Below are 18,187 nucleotides of genomic sequence, written 5' to 3' on the forward strand. Positions count from 1 at the left end.
GTGTATATATTTTTCTCATGCACTTAAATGTCACAGGAAATATGATATCCATCAAAAGTTGAAGTAGAGAAAGAATAAAATCTTTCAACAGGTAATTAACAAGTTCTTATTTAGTGCCGGATATTTGACTGTATTTGTGCCTCTCTCAAAAGAATCAACTGTGTATCTCCGTCGCTTCGCTTTTTAGAATATAAATCTGTTTTAATCATGTATGAACTCAGGTTTTCCATTTCACTTTTCTAATCCAGCGTCTCGCAATTTGCATTAGAATGTGTGAAATGAATCTCAGCTGCAAACCCAGAGAAATGAGCAGGAACCAGCTGGAATAAGGCCTGAGTTTTTTGCTCTCGTGTGCTTTGTGTGCTGTGACGCTACAGAGCAGACACCTGCTGCTGCATTCACCTGTTTCTCCCTGCAGAGCCCAGGGAAAAGATAAGCTAATTACCCAAAACGCAGCCGCACCCTCTTTGACTCAGCATGGCACATATCAACTGTCTAACAGGTTTCTCTCAGAGGAGATTTTATATCTGTGTTCAGTGCAGCACACGAGTGATCGGCCTGGATTCACTGTCAGTTAGTCGAGCTGTCAACCTGAAACCAGAGTCTTCCTCAGCGTGTTTCCTGTAAACATTAATCACATGTTTCACAGAGGAAAAGAGCATTGACTGTGCCTTTCTCACAGAGGAATCGATGTAACAGGGTTTAAAGTAATGTGATTACAAAAAGAAATCTAAAGTTAATTATCAAAATCAGATGATTTTGTTTTTTGGATTTGTCCAACATATGTCAGGAAAGCGTTTTAATAAAAAGAGAACAATGCTAAAAAATAATATAGCACAGCTACAAGAAACAGACACATACCTGTGTCTTTTAATTTATTTTTTATTTTTATTAGATTTTTTTTATTTTTTTATTTATGTGACAAGTCTCTGCAGCTTTATAGTGTAAATGTTGGTGTATCAACATTTTGTTTCTTCAGGAAAAATGCAGCAACTCAGATTAGTTTCAGTTATAGTAGCCAAATGCAGTTAATTAATGGTTTACAGTAAGTATTTCAGAGAATGGGATTCATCAAATACTACAATACTACAAGCACAGAATATATCAGGACTCTACAGTGAGTGTAACATTAAATCTACTGTACTTTACTCTAATAAACTATAAAAATGATGTGTAATGCTTGTTGTCCTTGCTCCACAGTACGACTATGAGTACGACGAGCACGGAGAGAGGGTGGTTCTGGGAAAAGGCACGTTTGGAGTGGTGTACGCGGGCCGAGACCTCAGCAACCAAGTCCGACTGGCCATCAAAGAAATACCAGAAAGAGACAGCAGGTGAGAAAACAGAGGTTTCACAGCATTTCAACAGACATCACCTCCAGCGTGAGAGCAGCAGCAGAAACGTGCATTGCACCACCTACATGCTTGGGTGCCTGCAGGTGCATCCAGAAGCTCATGTTTATCACAAACACTACGAGGAACCACTGAGGGCCCAGCGGTTCAGGGGCTCATCATACTTGTTGCATATCACACTCTTCCCTCAGCCGTCTCTCTCCAAACTGTCAACTATCAAAAAAAGACTCCACGGGGACCTTTAAGTTCTCTGTAAATATTCATGGTCCCAGAGGGTGAATCATAGTATCTTTGGTGACCCTCTGACCTTTGTCACAGTGCCAACATCAGAGCAAAATGTCATATCTGCATACAAGATATTTTGTAATCAATATGCAGATTTCCATGGACTCTACTGAGCACATTCATGTTCTTGAGGGGATTGGCTCTTTTGATGTGAAGCCCCCCTCAGGGCGTATTTTTACATCTTTAGCCCCCCTCCCTGCAAATCTTGTGTTTATCATCCTGTGCACAGATTAAATTAGAGCCTGGATGTAAACAGGTGTCTGAGCTGCTAATGCCTCATCTTGTTATGCACCAGTGTTGAGCATCATTAGGAAAAGTGCCGCTTTCCTCCGATGGAGAGGCTGAAGCGCTCGTCAGCAGCGTCCCTGGTGGTTTCTGGTTTCCAGTGGGCTGGTATCCACTTGAGTGACTGGTTAGGGAGAGCTGCGTGGGCCAACTCCCACCCCTCCGCCTTTTATTCCCTCCGCTGTCTCTGCTCGAAATGCCTGTCTCCTCGTGGTTCTGCCTACTCATCTCAGATCGCCAGGCTCTCTCACAGGCTAGATGAGTCCACTGCCACGCTTTGTTCCACTAATCACATCAGCGAGTCAGCGGGGCGCTCAGCTGCCAAGAATGTGGAGAATTTGGGTAAATAATTCAGAAGAGGATTGAAATCTCAAGACAGAGAGACACAGAGAGAGAGAGAGAGAGAGAGAGAGAGAGAGACAGATTCATGCAGGGAGCTGAATGTGAAGAGAAAATGCTGGCAGGCAGCTTTTATATGCAGCCTCAGTGATTTTTTCCTTTGGTCTTTGGCTCTTGGCTCTTGTTGTCAGTTGTCATATATATCTGTCCTGATTCCAGGATGTCACTGAGGAAAGGACACAGGGAGTTATAATAGCATCTCTATAATCCCCATTATTATTATTATTATTATTTTGAGCTGAAACAATAATGAGAATAGTGGCTAAGTTCACTGCTGACAGGCAATTGTAATATTTTATAGGTTTTATAATAATAATAAACTGAGCTTGATGTCTTTAGTTTAAACTGTTGTTTGGACAAAGTGAGACGTTTAAATCACCTCGCATTTGGGAATTTGTAATTTGCTGAAGTATGGACCAAGTGAAAACCCACAAAAGGGAGATAGAGACAAAAATCTTTCTCTTCTTTAGTTTTCACTAGTTGTCAGTACTTTATTGTAACCTCTTTTATTATTGTATAAGCATGATGCCCGACACTGGTACTTTTAAAGCCTCCTCTACATCTGCAGTGCTTCATTCTGTAACATTTGACGTCTGGTTTCTTTAACGCAGGTACTCTCAGCCGCTCCACGAGGAGATCGCTCTTCACAAACACTTAAAGCACAAGAACATTGTCCAGTACCTCGGCTCCATCAGCGAGAACGGTTTCATCAAGATCTTCATGGAGCAGGTCCCTGGAGGTGAGACACGCCTGTTATTAGAGTTCATGCTCCTGAAGAGGAAATGAAGCAAATAAAAATACCTGCAACTTAATTTAATTGTCATTGTGTGCAGGGAGTCTGTCGGCACTGCTGAGGTCTAAGTGGGGTCCTCTGAAAAACAACGAGCCCACCATCGGCTTCTACACACGACAGATCCTGGAGGGGCTCAAATACCTGCACGACAACCAGATAGCACACAGAGACATAAAGGTACCGAAACAGAAGTTATTGTGCTGTTAATATTCCTTTAATTTTCTTTGCAGAGAACCATCTGAGAATCATCTTTATTATCACTGGTTTATATTCTACAAGGATATTGAACCAAGCTGCATTTAGGAGCTTGCTTCTTCATGAAACTGTTTGCACTCACTGTCACAGCCACTCTTGTGCAGCAGTCTTTCCAAGGGAAAAAAAAACACTGCTGCACAGGAGACTTGCATTTTGTTATAATAAGTAAGCACATATAGTGAGAGCTGCAGCGGAGCAACCACCTGCAGAAACTCCAGCTTCATCAACACAAAAGACGTCAGTGCTGGCCAGTGGCCAGAGCGACAGGTGATCTCTGGGAGGTTCACTGCAAAAACATAATCAGAGAAACACTGAAGAAAAGCATGAGAGGAGCAGACTGCACTGCAGCTAGGACAGTTTATTATGCAAAGGAACTTTATGCAAAGCTGATTTCATTACAAGAAACCTTTATCGGCTTGAAGGGATCGGTTCACATATTTTCAAGTCTGTCTTAAAACAATACACTGGTACCTGTGTGTGCAGTGAAACAGGTTCTGCTTGCTGTAACCGTTCCTCCTGTTCATACTGGCCATTATAAGACACAATGTACAGTAAGGGATGGTGGACAAAATCCAGTGCCAAGAAGGGATCTTTCAAAGTTAAAGTATTTTTAGTGCAGAGTTCCTTTGTGGTGTTTCTCTGGGCAGTGTTTCCTTGCAGAGCTTTGTTTGAGGAACAATTAAACAAACACGGAGCTCTGTACTGAAACTGCTCCAGTGATGATGTATGTAGGACTAATGCAACAGACATTTCCTTTCATTTCAAATGCATACACAACACAAAACATGTACAGAAGAATAAATAAAATATAAGAAGAAAATGCAAGGCAAGGCGGGTTTATTTAAGACATTATAAGACATTAAGATTAACATAAGAACAAATACATCCACCCACACAAAGATATTAATAAGCTCCACCAAAACAAGCTGACACAGACGCTCACACATGTCTGTGACTTTTTTTTTTTCTTGTATGGAAACAAGAAAAAAAGTTCAACCCAGAAGCTTCTCATTCACTGTTTGTTTTCACTGCTTCCCTGTGGCTCTCTGTGCAGCGTAAATTGGATTTGGTGTGAACACATTCCAGGAGCGTCCCAGCTGCTCGCTGCGTTTTAGCATTTTCTTTATAGCTCTTTGGCTACAACAGCAAACCTGACTTGCTTTTTTCTTACATCAGATCCCCTCCCCCGTTTTATCTCAGCCATGACAAACAAACGCTGATAACGCCTCCATCACAGACGGTCATTAGGGCGAGCAGCGTCTTCACCAAGCATCCACCTGATTTAACAGCGCAGTCATATAAGCGTCATTAGCAGCACATAAATGTTAATCACCTTGTTTTGGCTGGGAGGCCATCCTCCTCCTCCTCCTCCTCCTCCCACAGACATAATGTTGCTGTAACCTGCTGTTTGTCACTCTTAAGGACGTGCAAGCACCTCACATGATCTCAATACCGTCACGGTCTTGGAATTTAAGCGGCTGAATGGGTGGGGTCTGTTCTCACGGACTGTCTTTTCAATCTGCAGGGTGATAATGTTCTCATCAACACCTACAGCGGCGTCCTGAAGATTTCAGATTTTGGCACATCCAAGAGGTTGGCTGGGATCAACCCCTGCACTGAGACCTTCACAGGTACGCCCTGACCCGCTGACTGACAGACCAAAATTACTTCATTTTCCCCACTGCACAAAAAAAAATAACAGCTGCTAAATGCTAAACAGAAGAGCAAGGGGCTAAACTTTGTTCAGTAGAGGCCGTGAACGATGCTGAGCAGTGAGGAAACCCCACACAGGTAACTCTTCTCTCTGGCTGTCACCATTTCAGAGCAGTGACCCACTCTCATTTAGCTCCTGTAGGTGAAATCACTAAGAACAGCTGACTGTTGCTATTCCGAGACGTCTGGCTCGGCAGGTCTGGCATCAGTCCGCGGTCAGCTCGGGCAGGTTTGTGCCCCCATGATGCCACCACCACGGCAGCCAATCACAGCTGAGTTTGACCTCTTGCAGTAGCTCATCTGGCAGGTGATTGGAGCAGACAGGGACTTACCCTGAATGGTGGAGCTCTTTCAGGAAACTGGGCTACTCCTTTTTATAGCCCAGGCCTGCTATAAATGTGTCCCTGTCTGTTTTTAGCTCAGTACACCAGCCTCTAAAAGCAGCAAATACACAGGCAGCAGGTTATTATTAGAACAAAAGAGTCCTTTCAATGGAAGCTGAAAATGTTACTCTGAGCTGTGATTATGTGACAGCACAGAGAGAAAGGCCCTTTACTGTTGCACACACAAGGCCATAAGCCCTGTTAAAGCTTTTGTAACCAGATTGGTTGTTTGAAAGAACTGTGTCACAACCTCAGGCCACAGGTAACGTATAATCAGGTCTAATGAAGGCTATTTTTGGCTTTTACATCATCTTTTGCACACTGCTGACGTCACTTTCATGTAATACATGAGCTAAAAGTTGATCTGCAATTCCTGTTGCATCCTTAGCCTTACATGTGGAGACAGTTGACCACAAAATGCACAAAGAGCAGAAGAAAATCTATTTCTCCTGAAGCATGAATGCAACAATTTTGCGTCTACTGTTGACTCAGTGACTGAATGTCATTAAGATAAGTTAATGATGAGCTTTTCCTGCACATTTTTGATACTCAGTACAGTCAATAATTTACTTATTTAATCATTCATTTTCTAATTAGGCTTGTGTGTTTGTCTTTCTGATCAAAGAAATGATACGGTCTTTTTCTAGAGTTTGTGGCCAAGAAAGGCAGCAGCAAGATCAGAATTAGATTAGATAAATCATATCAGACAACCTAAGAAAAAAAAACCACACAGAAGATCGATACTGTTGTCAAGTGAAGTTCGGCAGCCAGTTAGCTTAGCTTAGCAGAAAGAGCTCTGGGTTTGTTTAAATGTCACAAATCCACAGTTTAAGAATGAAATTAATGCAAATAAGATTATATCCCAACTTATTCCTTCAATGACAATCCTTTAGAAATCTAAAGCCATTAATATTTAATAAATGAAAGTATATTTAACACCCCCTGCTGAAAGCCTGCAAAGCACACACCACATGACAGAGAGAAATATTTTATTTAAATGCTAATTTTGTCTGTCTAAGTATTTTATATGTTTTATGTGTTGTTTGTCAGGCACACTACAGTACATGGCTCCTGAAATTATAGACAAGGGTCCTCGGGGATACGGTAAACCAGCAGACATCTGGTCTCTTGGCTGCACCATCATAGAAATGGCAACTGGGAAACCACCTTTCTATGAACTGGGAGAACCACAGGCCGCCATGTTCAAGGTGAGAGACACCAGCGGTTACATTTCCCATTATCCCACTGGATAACTTATTTTTAGCAACCAGGCTGTAGGAGGATGGTGAACAGCTGTTTCTGAAGAGATTGTTGGTCACCCATGCCGACGAACAGCTGCGGCTCTGCCATTTCAACAGAAGTGAGGATGTGGTCAATTTTCATGTTTGAGAGATGATAATTGCTCCCCTGATATACACAGTGTTCTACAGTATCTGATAATATATCACAGTTTTTATTATGTGAACTTGTAAATTAGTAAATTATTTAAGAAGATATTCTTAATGTAAACTGAAGAATTATTTAAGGTCAAGCAAATATAGGAAAACCCTTTCCAACTCTTTCACATTAGTTGTGAATATATTATGTGGTCTTTTATTTTTCTGTATAAATTAACAAGAGAATTACAATAAAATATACTGTATAAAGTTACACATTTAATTAGCAAATTAACCTCCTGATTAGCTGTCAGAAGGTTCAGTTGATATCATATAACATGCTATATAGCATGACCTAAGTATGTAAATTTAATCAGAAGTGGTTTACACCTCCTCAATCTGTTTCAGCTATCACTAGGTTGAGTATCACTAATATTGCTATGCTAAAGAAGCTATTTGTAAGTTTTGCTATTGCTACATAGCCAGCGTCACCAGTCTAAAAGAAACGCTATGAGTTCAGCATCAAACTTCATTCTTTTACTCACTAAGAGCTGAAACCGACACCAGTGTTAACTATTGTTTCTATCACTACTTTTCTTCTACTGAAGTTAGCATGCTAACCAGCTAGCCTGGCTCGTCTCATCACTTTCTGATAGCGACTCACTGGATCCTCCAATCTGGCCTGAAGATGTAGCGCTGCTCAGTGACCAGATTATAACCTTTTGTTATACGAAGAAAACGATGCAACAATCACCTCCACCTGCTCCTGGCAAGAAACCATGTTTGGCGACTATTCATTTATTTATTTATTTATTTATTTTCATTCTGTATTTATTTGTAATTTATTTACCCACAAACTGACCCACACTTCGACTGGCACATTGAAAGTACAGAGAGCAGATGTACAGATGTGTGTTGTACAAGGCTTTTCCTACAAGCCTGGACGTTTAAAATCTATTTACATCAGTGAATCTGTTGCCTTATGCTGACTCTCTGTCTTTAAACAGCCACTTTCCCTCAGGCGACCTTATGAGAGAGACACAATCAGATGAAATAATCAGCAACTCTGGTGTCTGCACTTATCAGTTCCCCTTTTCATTCAGTCAGCTGTTACGCACCTGCATTGTGTTACCACCTGCGTGTTGTAACGTGATCGAGCCCAGTAGAAACTCTGTGCACAAGCATTTGTTTGAACACAAACAAACACGTGTAGCTCGTTGAGACGAACCCTCACAACCTCCCTTTTTTCCCCCAGTCTCTGTGTGTATGTGATTTTGTTTGAAGTGTGTTTGCTTTGGATGGAAATGTAAAGTGCTGCACACCAATGAAATATTCTTCTCAGCCATATGTAGCTCATTAAGGGCAGTAAATATGTTCAAGGGTTGTCTGAAAGGCTTTATTACCCCGAATCATGGAATTTTCCATATAGTATAATTTAATTAAAGGGCTGTGAATGCAAACAGGCGGTCCTGCGCCGAATATAAACAAAACTTAAAAGCCGAAACTGAGATCTGCTCACAAATATAAATGCAATCAGATCACCTTCATCTTAAAAAGGATCTCCCGTTGTGTCTGCACTTTGCAAGGTGTGTAGACTTTTCTCAAGTAGTCCTGATATACTCTTCACTCATCCCTGTGGAATGTCTCAAGGGAGGGGCATCTCCCTGCTAATCTTAAGTCAACATTCCTTATCAGCAATGACAGGAATTTCGAGCGTTCTTTTCGTCATGAGAGTCTCACGCTTGAACTTTGAGCGTTATTTCTCTCGGCTCATTACCCGAGCTAAAGTCAAGCCTGAGGCACAGTCTCATAATTCCCCAGGGTAAACATTCACTTTATGCCTAAGCTGTCTCCTTGTAGTTGACCAAATAATTTACCCTAAGAGCAGGAGATCTCAGAGAGGTCACAGAAGCCGTGTGCTTTTACATGTCTGAAATAAGGGGTCTGGACCGACCATGTGTGCTTTGTCCGCAGGTGGGCATGTTTAAGATCCATCCAGAGATCCCAGAGTCCATGTCGCTGGAGGCCAAAGCCTTCATCCTGCGCTGCTTTGAGCCCGACCCGGACCGCCGCGCCACTGCCCTCGACCTGCTCACCGACGAGTTCCTCACAGTCACCAGCCGCAAGAAGAAGAGCAAGAGCAGCTTCACAGGTGGAGTGTAGTTCGGTTCAGCAGCTGAGATGTCCAATAACTTCCACAAAGTCACAGATAAGCTTCATGATAAAAATATCAACTATTTAAAATTGCATAGCATGAAAAATGTGAAACAGCTCTCCCCCATAACCACTAAAATGTAATGCACTTTTGCTGTGTTGTGAGTGTCCTTAGATGTCTGCTAATAATTTCCACCTGCTCCTTATGAACAAAGTGTTAATCTGCAACTTGAACGCACCCTTAAAGGTCCCATGTTTCACACTCTCTCTGTGTTTTATTAGAAGCGTTCATTTCCGTTACAACATATATTTGTGGTTTTAAAAACCAAAACCATCTCAGTGTAGTTTTACATCTCCTCTCTCAGGCTTCTCTGAAGCTCTAGTAACAACAGTTGTTGTTTTATCCTTGATTAACTTTTTATGTTTTTTCTTCTACAGCTCTGTCACCAGGGTCAGGTGAGTTGTTTCACTCTTTTTTTATTCTCCCACACATAAACTAGAAGCAGTTCCAAGAAACGTCTTCCTGCTTTGCTTAAGAGTATCGAGAACAGGTTTCATTATTCTTCTACCAGCAGTTACCTCCCTCACACCACTCTGCCCTTTCCAAGAATGTTGCACAACATGACCTCTTTCCAAATTCTTGAATGTCTTTATAATCTATTTCGATATGAAACAGGGATTATGTCATTTCCTCAAAATGCATGAGACAGAGCTAAACATAATGATGAAGTAGCGTCAATTTGAGGCATTAGAATCAGGCTTTCACCATCTTAAAAGCTTTGGTTCTCTTCGTTAGCTGCTACAAAAAACAGTCTCTCTCTGTGCAACAAAGATGATGAATACATCAGATTATTAGTGTACAAACGATACATGAAGTACCAGTAAGGTTTTTATTTCATCTTGCATTTGCTGTGTCCCTCAGAGTACCTCCGCAGCATCTCCCTGCCGGTGCCGGTGGTGGTAGAGGACACCAGCAGCAGCAGTGAATACGGCTCCGTCTCCCCTGACAACGACCTCAACACCAACCCCTTCATCTTCAAGCCCAGCGTCAAGTGCTACAGCGAGAGGGATGTCAAGGGGCCCAGGTCGCTCTTCCTCAGGTAGAGCAAGTGGATCCCAGACATTTCATTTTTTATAAGTCAAGTGAATGAGGTCAGAGCTGCCTTTTATTAAAAATCTGACATGGTCATTTCGTTGGTTAGGATATGGCTGCAGAACTGATGATAACACGCTGATGGACTCCAATGCAAATAGTGTTTAAGTGTCCCAGGAAGGTGTAAATCGATGGTTCCCAACATTTCTAGCTTGTGACCCATTAAAACAAAGGAGTATCTATTATTGCATGTTTCCTATTTATGACCAGTTCAACCAAAGAGTTATTTTTCCCTTATGTTTTTGAATAGAAGTCAAATTAGCAGTAATTAACAAGAATAAAATACGAGGAAAGTCCAAATAAATAAGTAAGCTATAACATTGTTTTGCAGAAATATGTTTTTTCTGGTTTCCTCCCTGTTAATCATCTTGCAACCACACAGATTTTATTGTTGTCACTGGTGTAAATGTTTCTCCAGAGGCTTTTTGAACACTGGATACATGTAATTTAAGGGAGTGCTTTAAGAAAATGTTCAATAGAATAGAAAAACTGGTGTCAGCTGTCAACAAAAACAAGCTGTTTTCATCAATGATTGACTCCATTTGTCCCCGGTTGGTTGTGCAGCAGTGAAACAGAAACACACACAACAGAAAAACGCAATAGAAATACAAAACAGAAATGGTTACACGATTAAAACTATTTAAAAATAAGTTGAATTATGTATAAATATATAAAGTCATAACTTTTTCCTCACAGAGTTTAGTTGAGAGATGGCAGTGTGTTTGCCATACACATTTTTCTTCTTTTTATTTGTTTAAAATTGGCAGAAAAATAATTGAAGAAACACTGAATTGCAAAGGATGGAAAATCATGTTTGGATCTATAAAAGTTTTTGAAGCATGTAGCACGTTTTGATGCACACAAATTAATGTTGTCAAAGCAAAGTCATATTCTGAGCTTTGCATTCATGTTTGTTTGGAAACTATCCTGTAGGAGCAACATTACAGGTGGAAAATGAAAACAATATCCTGTCGTAGTCTGCAGGACCTGAATCCAGAAAGTATTGTTTTCTTTTGTGCTCAGCATTCCTGTGGAGAACTTCGAGGACCACAGCGCCCCTCCGTCTCCCGATGAGAAGGATTCAGGCTTCTTTATGCTGCGGAAGGACAGCGAGAGGCGAGCCACCCTGCACCACATCCTGACAGAGGACCGGGACAAGGTGGTGGCCAACCTGATGGAGGCCCTCATGCAGGTCGGTTATTAAAGTCAGACAAATAAATCAAGAAATTCAGTGCAGTGTCAAATAATAAAAACCCCTCCTGTATACCTCATCTGTCCTCATCCCCGCCTCGCCTCGCAGGGCTCTGAGGGAATGAAACTGAAGCCTCAGCACATCTCCACCCTCGTGGTCAGTCTGGGTGACTTTGTGCGCATGGCCGACAGGAAGATCATCGCCAACACGCTGTCTCAGCTCAAGCTGGAGCTGGACTTTGACAGCGGCGCCATCAGTCAGCTGCAGGTCGTGCTGTTCGGCTTCCAGGATGCTGTAAGTGCTCGAGGAATTTATCGCCGAAAATACATTTCATCTCACATCTCATCCCACTGTGTTCATGAATTATTGAACGAAATAATATCAATCACGCTTTAACAACTCAAACCCCAAATACTCACGCTACATCTCTCTGCTTCCTGCATCTCTTTATCAGAGGATCATATTTAAAATTGCAGCAGTGACTAAAGCCAAACTGTTACTTTGAGGCTGTATTTGCTGAGATTCTCCTCACAGGCTGCTTATCTTCTCCTCTCCTCCGCCTGCAACATGTACTTTCCCGTCTATTATCCACCCCCCCCGTTTGTAGGCAGAGGTGCTCCTAGCCTCTGCACAAACCAAGGGCTCTGAACACTTCAGGATAATTGTTGTCACTTTACATGAACTGCACACAGCAGCAGTGCTGCCATGATGCTGCTCCTCCTGCACAGAGATCTGACAGCTAACTGTGAAATACTTGTAACCTTTAAGTGCTTTAGTGAAAGGGGGGGGGGGGGTCTGTCAGGAGTAATTGCACAGTGTGTGAAAAGGCTGGTCTGCTCTTCCCCCTCTGAGATGCAGTTGTGCAGATGAAATTACACTAGAGCAAGTGGTTGTTTTTGCATTAGGAAGGGGGCTGTTGCGTAATCCTGCCAGAAGATGAAGCTCTGATGCCTCCTGTTGGTCATCAGTGCAAACAATGTAGAGAAGGGGAGGGAGAAATTCATTTCAAAGTCCAAGGTCCAATAAGTGACTGAACTATCTTAAAATGTCAGCAAACACACAGTAGTGTAGTGCTTTAATGATAATATTTTAGCAGAGGACAATAAGATAAAGAAAAAAATGATAAAATATATTTAAAAATTCAGGAAATAATAACAGTCAAAGCTGTAAAATAAACATAATTTCAAATATATGGAATATGAATTTAAAAATATACCAAGAATTTCAAATGTATTCAGTGTTAAAATACAGCATCACTTTCACATTTCCAGGTAAACAAAGTGCTGCGAAACCACAACATCAAGCCCCACTGGATGTTCGCTCTGGACAACATCATCCGCAAAGCTGTGCAGACCGCCATCACAATCCTGGTGCCAGGTATCATCACCAGCGTCTCGAGCCAGAGCGCCTCTAAATGAGTTACTGTCATCAGTCCCTCAGTGCAGCACTGGCTCTCTGATAAATGCAGGAGCTGTGGTGATAGTTTGTCCTGGAAACCAGTGTAACCTGAGCTTTTTGGTAAAAGGGCAGAGCTTCAGGAGACAAGGGAATGTAAAGTAATGACAACAAAGACATAAATATCAACTAACACATGAGCAAACACAGCGTTTAGTGAGAGTAGGATACAAGTGTTATCTCAAAAGTGAGACACAGAGAACTTACTGAAGATATAAAGCACAAATTATATGTTATTAACCCTGAGTCTGTCAGTTTGGTGAAGGAAACTGGTAATAAAAAGTGTGTGTATATATATGTATGTATATATATATATATACACATATGATGATATGATGATTAAGGTTTGTCAGTCGTAAAGCTGTAACCAGAGAATTAAACCAAACACTGCCTCCTAAGACCACAGAGCAACTCTGCTAGATTTAATCAAAGTTATGTCCCTGGGAAAAGAAACGGTTTTTGTTTTGGAACATGGCTTTTTATAATGTAGCTTAGCATAAAGGTCAACAACGCCCCATGATCAAAGGCTACCAGCCTAATCTTTAGTTTCACAATCATGATTTTATATCTGAAAACCACATTCCAGCATAGATGTTGTCACATGTAAAAATAACTTCTTCACTGTAATTATAACTTTTTAACCAGAAGCTGTGATAAATTTTTAAATAACTGTATTGCTATTTGACATTTTCATGCCAGAAAGAAAATGCCAGAATTTTCTCTGAATTGCCTCTGGAAAGTATTTAGATGATCAATCAAAGCTGTTCACCAATACCCATGATATTACCCATGTTGACTGTTTTACCAGTTGATCAATAATATATCAGATAATAGTGAAATACAAGCACCCAAAGCCCAGGAGCCATATTTTAATTGCTTGTTTTATTCAATGAAGGGTCGCAACCCCAAAGATATGCATTTTAAAAGAATATAAAACAAAGAAAAGCAGAAAATCCTCACATTTGAGAAGCTGGAACCAACCAACAGTAAATGAATGATCAAAATTGGTCAAAATTGTCCGTTGATCAGTTGATTAACTGTAATCTTTTAAGTTCTAATACTACTATCAACATAGAATTGCACTTACTATGGAATCAGATCTTAATGCAGCAATGATACTTTCCATAGAACCAGAGTAGCCACATAATAAATAAATAAATACAATGCTAAATACATAATCAATCAAAGTGCATTATATCCATCCTATTGATCATCATCATGTTGTCTCGTGTCTGTGTTCAGAGCTGAGGCCTCACTTCAGTCTGGCCTCAGAAAGTGACCCGGCCGATCAGGAGGACGTTGACGACGACACTGAGGCGGAGGGAAACTCCACCCACCAGAGCCGAGCGCCTCCCGTCGCCGCCCACGACGACACCGTGGCCACATCGGGAGTCAGCACGCTCAGCTCCACCGTCTCACACGAGTCTCATAATGCACAGCGCTCTGTGAGCATGGAGCTGGGCAGGATGAAGCTGGAGACCAACAGGTAGACATGCACGTCTGCTGCGAATAGATACATAAACCATTAGACGTGTTGTTATTTATTCATTTCTGGTAATAATCTGTGATAAAGACTCCTGCTGTGTTTGACTCCAGGCTGCTGGAAGAGCTGCTGGAGAAGGAGAGAGAGTATCAGGCCATCCTGCAACAAGTGCTGGAGGAGAGAGAGCAGGAGATCAGACTACTGAGGCTGCGATCTGAGCCCGCAGGTCGGCACTTTGATTTCGTTTTTACACTGACTGTAGGTTATACTAGCTCCACCTCTACAGCAGCTACTGCAGAATGCATGGAAGCACAGATATTCGATATTCAATATTCAACATTCACTAAGGTTGCATCAGACTTTTTTCCTCTCAGCTCACTAAGTAATTCATACGTTATAATAATTCATAAGTTGTTGTAGAACGATGCACATGAACAAAGCTTTTTTTTATCAAATGCATCCTGACTTCCTGATGGTTATATTGAAGAAATGACAGCAGCCTTTCTAAAGGGACAAACCCTTAGAACAGCACCATTCAAAAGATCTTTATTTGTGCAACCGTTTTTAATGTTTGTGTGGCCCGGATGGATATTGGAGCCCAATATCAATATTTGAGAATTATATCAACAGTAACATTGTATCATCTCATATTGATTTTTTACATGAGCCTTTTTGGTGGGAATTCTTTACATTCAGTCAGTAAAAAGATGTGATAAACATTATATACAGTGCAGAGTATTTTACATCACAGTACATTTTGAACAGTAAACCTGACTGAAAATTATATTGTTATAAATTATAAATAAATCCACAACTTAAACAAAATATGTTAAACTACACACAAATATATGCAAAAATACAACCTACCAATTTTGATTAATTTATGATTTCTTTTATAATTATTGTTGTTTTGTTATGATCACTCAAATGTTTTAAATGTAGAGGAAGGCCTAAATTTAATATTGGACAATAACCTATTTTATTCTTTATTGCTGGAAGTTGTTTAAAAATATTAATAAGGGCAACATATAGTGTGTATTTTACTCTTTATATATGTATATATGTATGTATAGTTTTTTTTTATTTTTTTTACTATTACATACTATACTGGTCAGGCTTTACATAGTCACCACTACCTTAACTTGCATGGCATAGCAAAATAAAAGTATTATCAAAGCAGAATAATGAAATGTAAATTTTAGAATATACATGAATCACTATGACATGTGCAAGGAGGTCATTTTTTCTGATTAGACTTGTATAAGGTAGCCATGAACTGAATAAATAGATAATTTGCAGCACTTGGAGTTTTTCCTCATGCAAATATCAGCTGAATGAGCTCAGTGTGCTGAAGGAGTCCGTTCACTATTTTCTCCGGCAGACGTCCCCACATCATCTCCGGAGGGACAGACGAGTCAGACTCCAGACAGACATGAAGACTCAGAGCTCACCAGCTGGTTGAGGCTTTATGGTGCTGACCAGGACTCCATAGAAAAAGTAAGTCCCTGCTTTTACAGTATGTGCTCATATTGATTGCCCCATCAATTGTAAGAACATGCTCATGGACAGCAACATGCACATCTCCTTTATGCTTTATTGGAATCTAATTCAGTCATTTTGACAGTTGTTGTCATGTGTCTCATTTGTTATTTACCAATTTTTTGTTAATGTACAAGAGATATATGTATGTTTGTAATATTTATTTGGTTACATGCAGTTTGATTTCAAAGTAAGCTTCACAGTTTCCCTCATTTCATCCACACTGTTTCCGTAGATACTGGATGAGGAGTATACGTTGAACGACATCCTCCATGATATAACAAGAGACGATCTGAAGAGTTTAAGACTGAGGTAGTACATCAGTTGTTTTGTGCTTTTAAGATGATTCACTTCTGTATGTATTTAGTGACAAAAATGCACAAATGCGTGAAACTGTGCTCACAAGCCCAGAAAGTGTTTTCACAGGTGACAATTTGGTTCTGAATGTAGTTCTCACAGCCCAAGATTTAGGGATCTGTAGTCAATTGATCAAGCTGATCACATCTGTAAACTTGTTTATTAGCTGACTGTTAATACTTTTTAAATTTCTCCAATTTATGGCATGTTATCAGCTCATATTATGTCATGTTCACATAATAGTGGAACATGTCAAAAAAAGATTTTTGATACAAACTCTTAGCCATTACTGTTTGTGCAGGATTTGTTTACTTCTACCTTTGGCATCCCCCAGCATTAAAAAATACATGGGGATAGATCACATTTACAGTATAACAAGTGAGACTAAAAGGGAGACCTACTGTATACCAAGCATTGTTACTATAGTTAGCTACAGTTGCCAGGAAGCTCATTGTCTCAAACCAGGCGCTGACTGACTCTCAGGACGTCTTAGAAAATCTGTAACGTGTTGTATTGTGTTGTATGTTGTAACCTAACAGTGTTTTTGTCGTTTCTTGTCCTACAGAGGTGGGATCCTGTGTAAACTATGGAAGGCCATCACAGACTACAGGCAGAAGCCAACCTGAGGCCTTAAGTGGCGACAACCACTCAGAGAAGCCAGGACCTTTGTCCCAAAAAACTCAGTATTCTCCTCCTTACCTCAGTATTTATAAGAGCAAGACTTTTAGGAGAAGAACCTGTGTTCACCTTGTGTGCAGAGCAGCTTTCCATTTGTACAATAAAACTCCCTGACCGGTGTTCTTGTAGTGTTTTATAATTTTGAAACAAGAATTTTGGATATGGGGTCATTTTGAAAGCAACAATAACTAAGAGGTTCCACTAGTTTTGTTATATCTGATGGACATGACGCCACTTTTTTGTTACAGGTGCGTTTAAATATGACAATTTGTGGGAAAATCTATCATTCAAACTTTGAAAACTGTCTCAACATTTTTCTCCTGTCTTTACAAGATGGCACGTTTACAAAGCTGGAGACTGACCTTTTTCTAATACAAGCCTGAGATACAAAATACTACATTCAAATTCATCTGTACTAATATTTTTATCATAGGCATCTTGTCACTACTTTATTTAAATGGATTTTTAATTTAATTGTTATGGTAATCTGAAGGATGTCAGTGCATGCCCGCCTTTTTTTTTTTTTTTTTTAATCTGTACTGAGAGTTATTTAAATTGTGGATGTTTTTTTTCACATTTCCTTTTATAATAGGAATCTACATTTTTATTTTTCAGAAAAATGTAAATATTGTGTTATAAAATTATATGTGAACAACATTTATGTACTTTAAAAATATATTGATAAACATTGTTAAATCTCCATGTGGACTGGAGCGAGTCTATAATGAACACGTGAAAAATAAATTGGATATTATTGTATCTTCTCGTATCACAAATCATAGGAGATCATACTTAGTAATTAAATATTACATTGGATCATTTGCTCTGTTTTTGTTGTTGTACACTGGCAAAATTGTGTTTATCTTGCTTGTGTAGATATCAATCACATGTATGTCATAATGAAATATGAAATGCAAACAAATTTCACATGGAAGAGCCTTGACTTTTTTTTTTTTTTAAACATAATATCAGAACTAGGGGGAAACTAATCATGAGCAGTGTGTCCATTTTGTTTCATATCAAAATGATTCAAGATTTTTGTGTCATTGTTAAATAAAACTTTTCATCTTGAAACTGTGAAAGAAATATTGCAGTTTTTCAGTAATGCTTACATAAAAGTCTAACACACAACCGGCGATACTTATTTCATACTAGTAGCGTTTACAGTCTAAAACTGATGCAATTAAAGAAGCTTTACATAGAAACAAAAGGGTAGAAGACAGGTACAGGGGGTCAACATGCATAATTACACCTTAGTGTAAGTATAAAGTGCCTGGAAAATACTACAGGACAATAAAAAAAAACACAAATACTTAAAGTAAACTGAACAAAAAC

The 18,187-nt window shown here is 39.9% G+C and overlaps 1 protein-coding gene across 1 annotated transcript in view; it reads left to right on the forward strand.

Annotated features, from left to right (window-relative positions):
- map3k5 (mitogen-activated protein kinase kinase kinase 5) overlaps nucleotides 1-17,926 on the forward strand; it is a 67,655-nt gene extending 49,729 nt beyond the window's left edge. The window contains exons 15-30 of the mRNA XM_071468020.1: nucleotides 1,201-1,334; nucleotides 2,933-3,060; nucleotides 3,155-3,291; nucleotides 4,895-5,000; nucleotides 6,516-6,673; nucleotides 8,816-8,993; nucleotides 9,434-9,451; nucleotides 9,918-10,095; nucleotides 11,172-11,340; nucleotides 11,449-11,634; nucleotides 12,612-12,717; nucleotides 14,038-14,281; nucleotides 14,392-14,504; nucleotides 15,660-15,775; nucleotides 16,053-16,129; nucleotides 16,740-17,926. Of these exons, the coding sequence (XP_071324121.1) occupies nucleotides 1,201-1,334; nucleotides 2,933-3,060; nucleotides 3,155-3,291; nucleotides 4,895-5,000; nucleotides 6,516-6,673; nucleotides 8,816-8,993; nucleotides 9,434-9,451; nucleotides 9,918-10,095; nucleotides 11,172-11,340; nucleotides 11,449-11,634; nucleotides 12,612-12,717; nucleotides 14,038-14,281; nucleotides 14,392-14,504; nucleotides 15,660-15,775; nucleotides 16,053-16,129; nucleotides 16,740-16,800 (2,109 nt within the window). The 3' untranslated portion in view covers nucleotides 16,801-17,926. The remainder of the gene's footprint in view (nucleotides 1-1,200; nucleotides 1,335-2,932; nucleotides 3,061-3,154; nucleotides 3,292-4,894; nucleotides 5,001-6,515; nucleotides 6,674-8,815; nucleotides 8,994-9,433; nucleotides 9,452-9,917; nucleotides 10,096-11,171; nucleotides 11,341-11,448; nucleotides 11,635-12,611; nucleotides 12,718-14,037; nucleotides 14,282-14,391; nucleotides 14,505-15,659; nucleotides 15,776-16,052; nucleotides 16,130-16,739) is intronic.
- Nucleotides 17,927-18,187: the final 261 nt, after the last annotated feature.

This window comes from Trachinotus anak, unplaced genomic scaffold (genome assembly GCF_046630095.1).
Source record: "Trachinotus anak isolate AG129_WGS33_773 ecotype Australia unplaced genomic scaffold, CSIRO_AGI_Tana_v1 ptg000031l, whole genome shotgun sequence".
Classification (NCBI taxonomy): domain Eukaryota; kingdom Metazoa; phylum Chordata; class Actinopteri; order Carangiformes; family Carangidae; genus Trachinotus; species Trachinotus anak.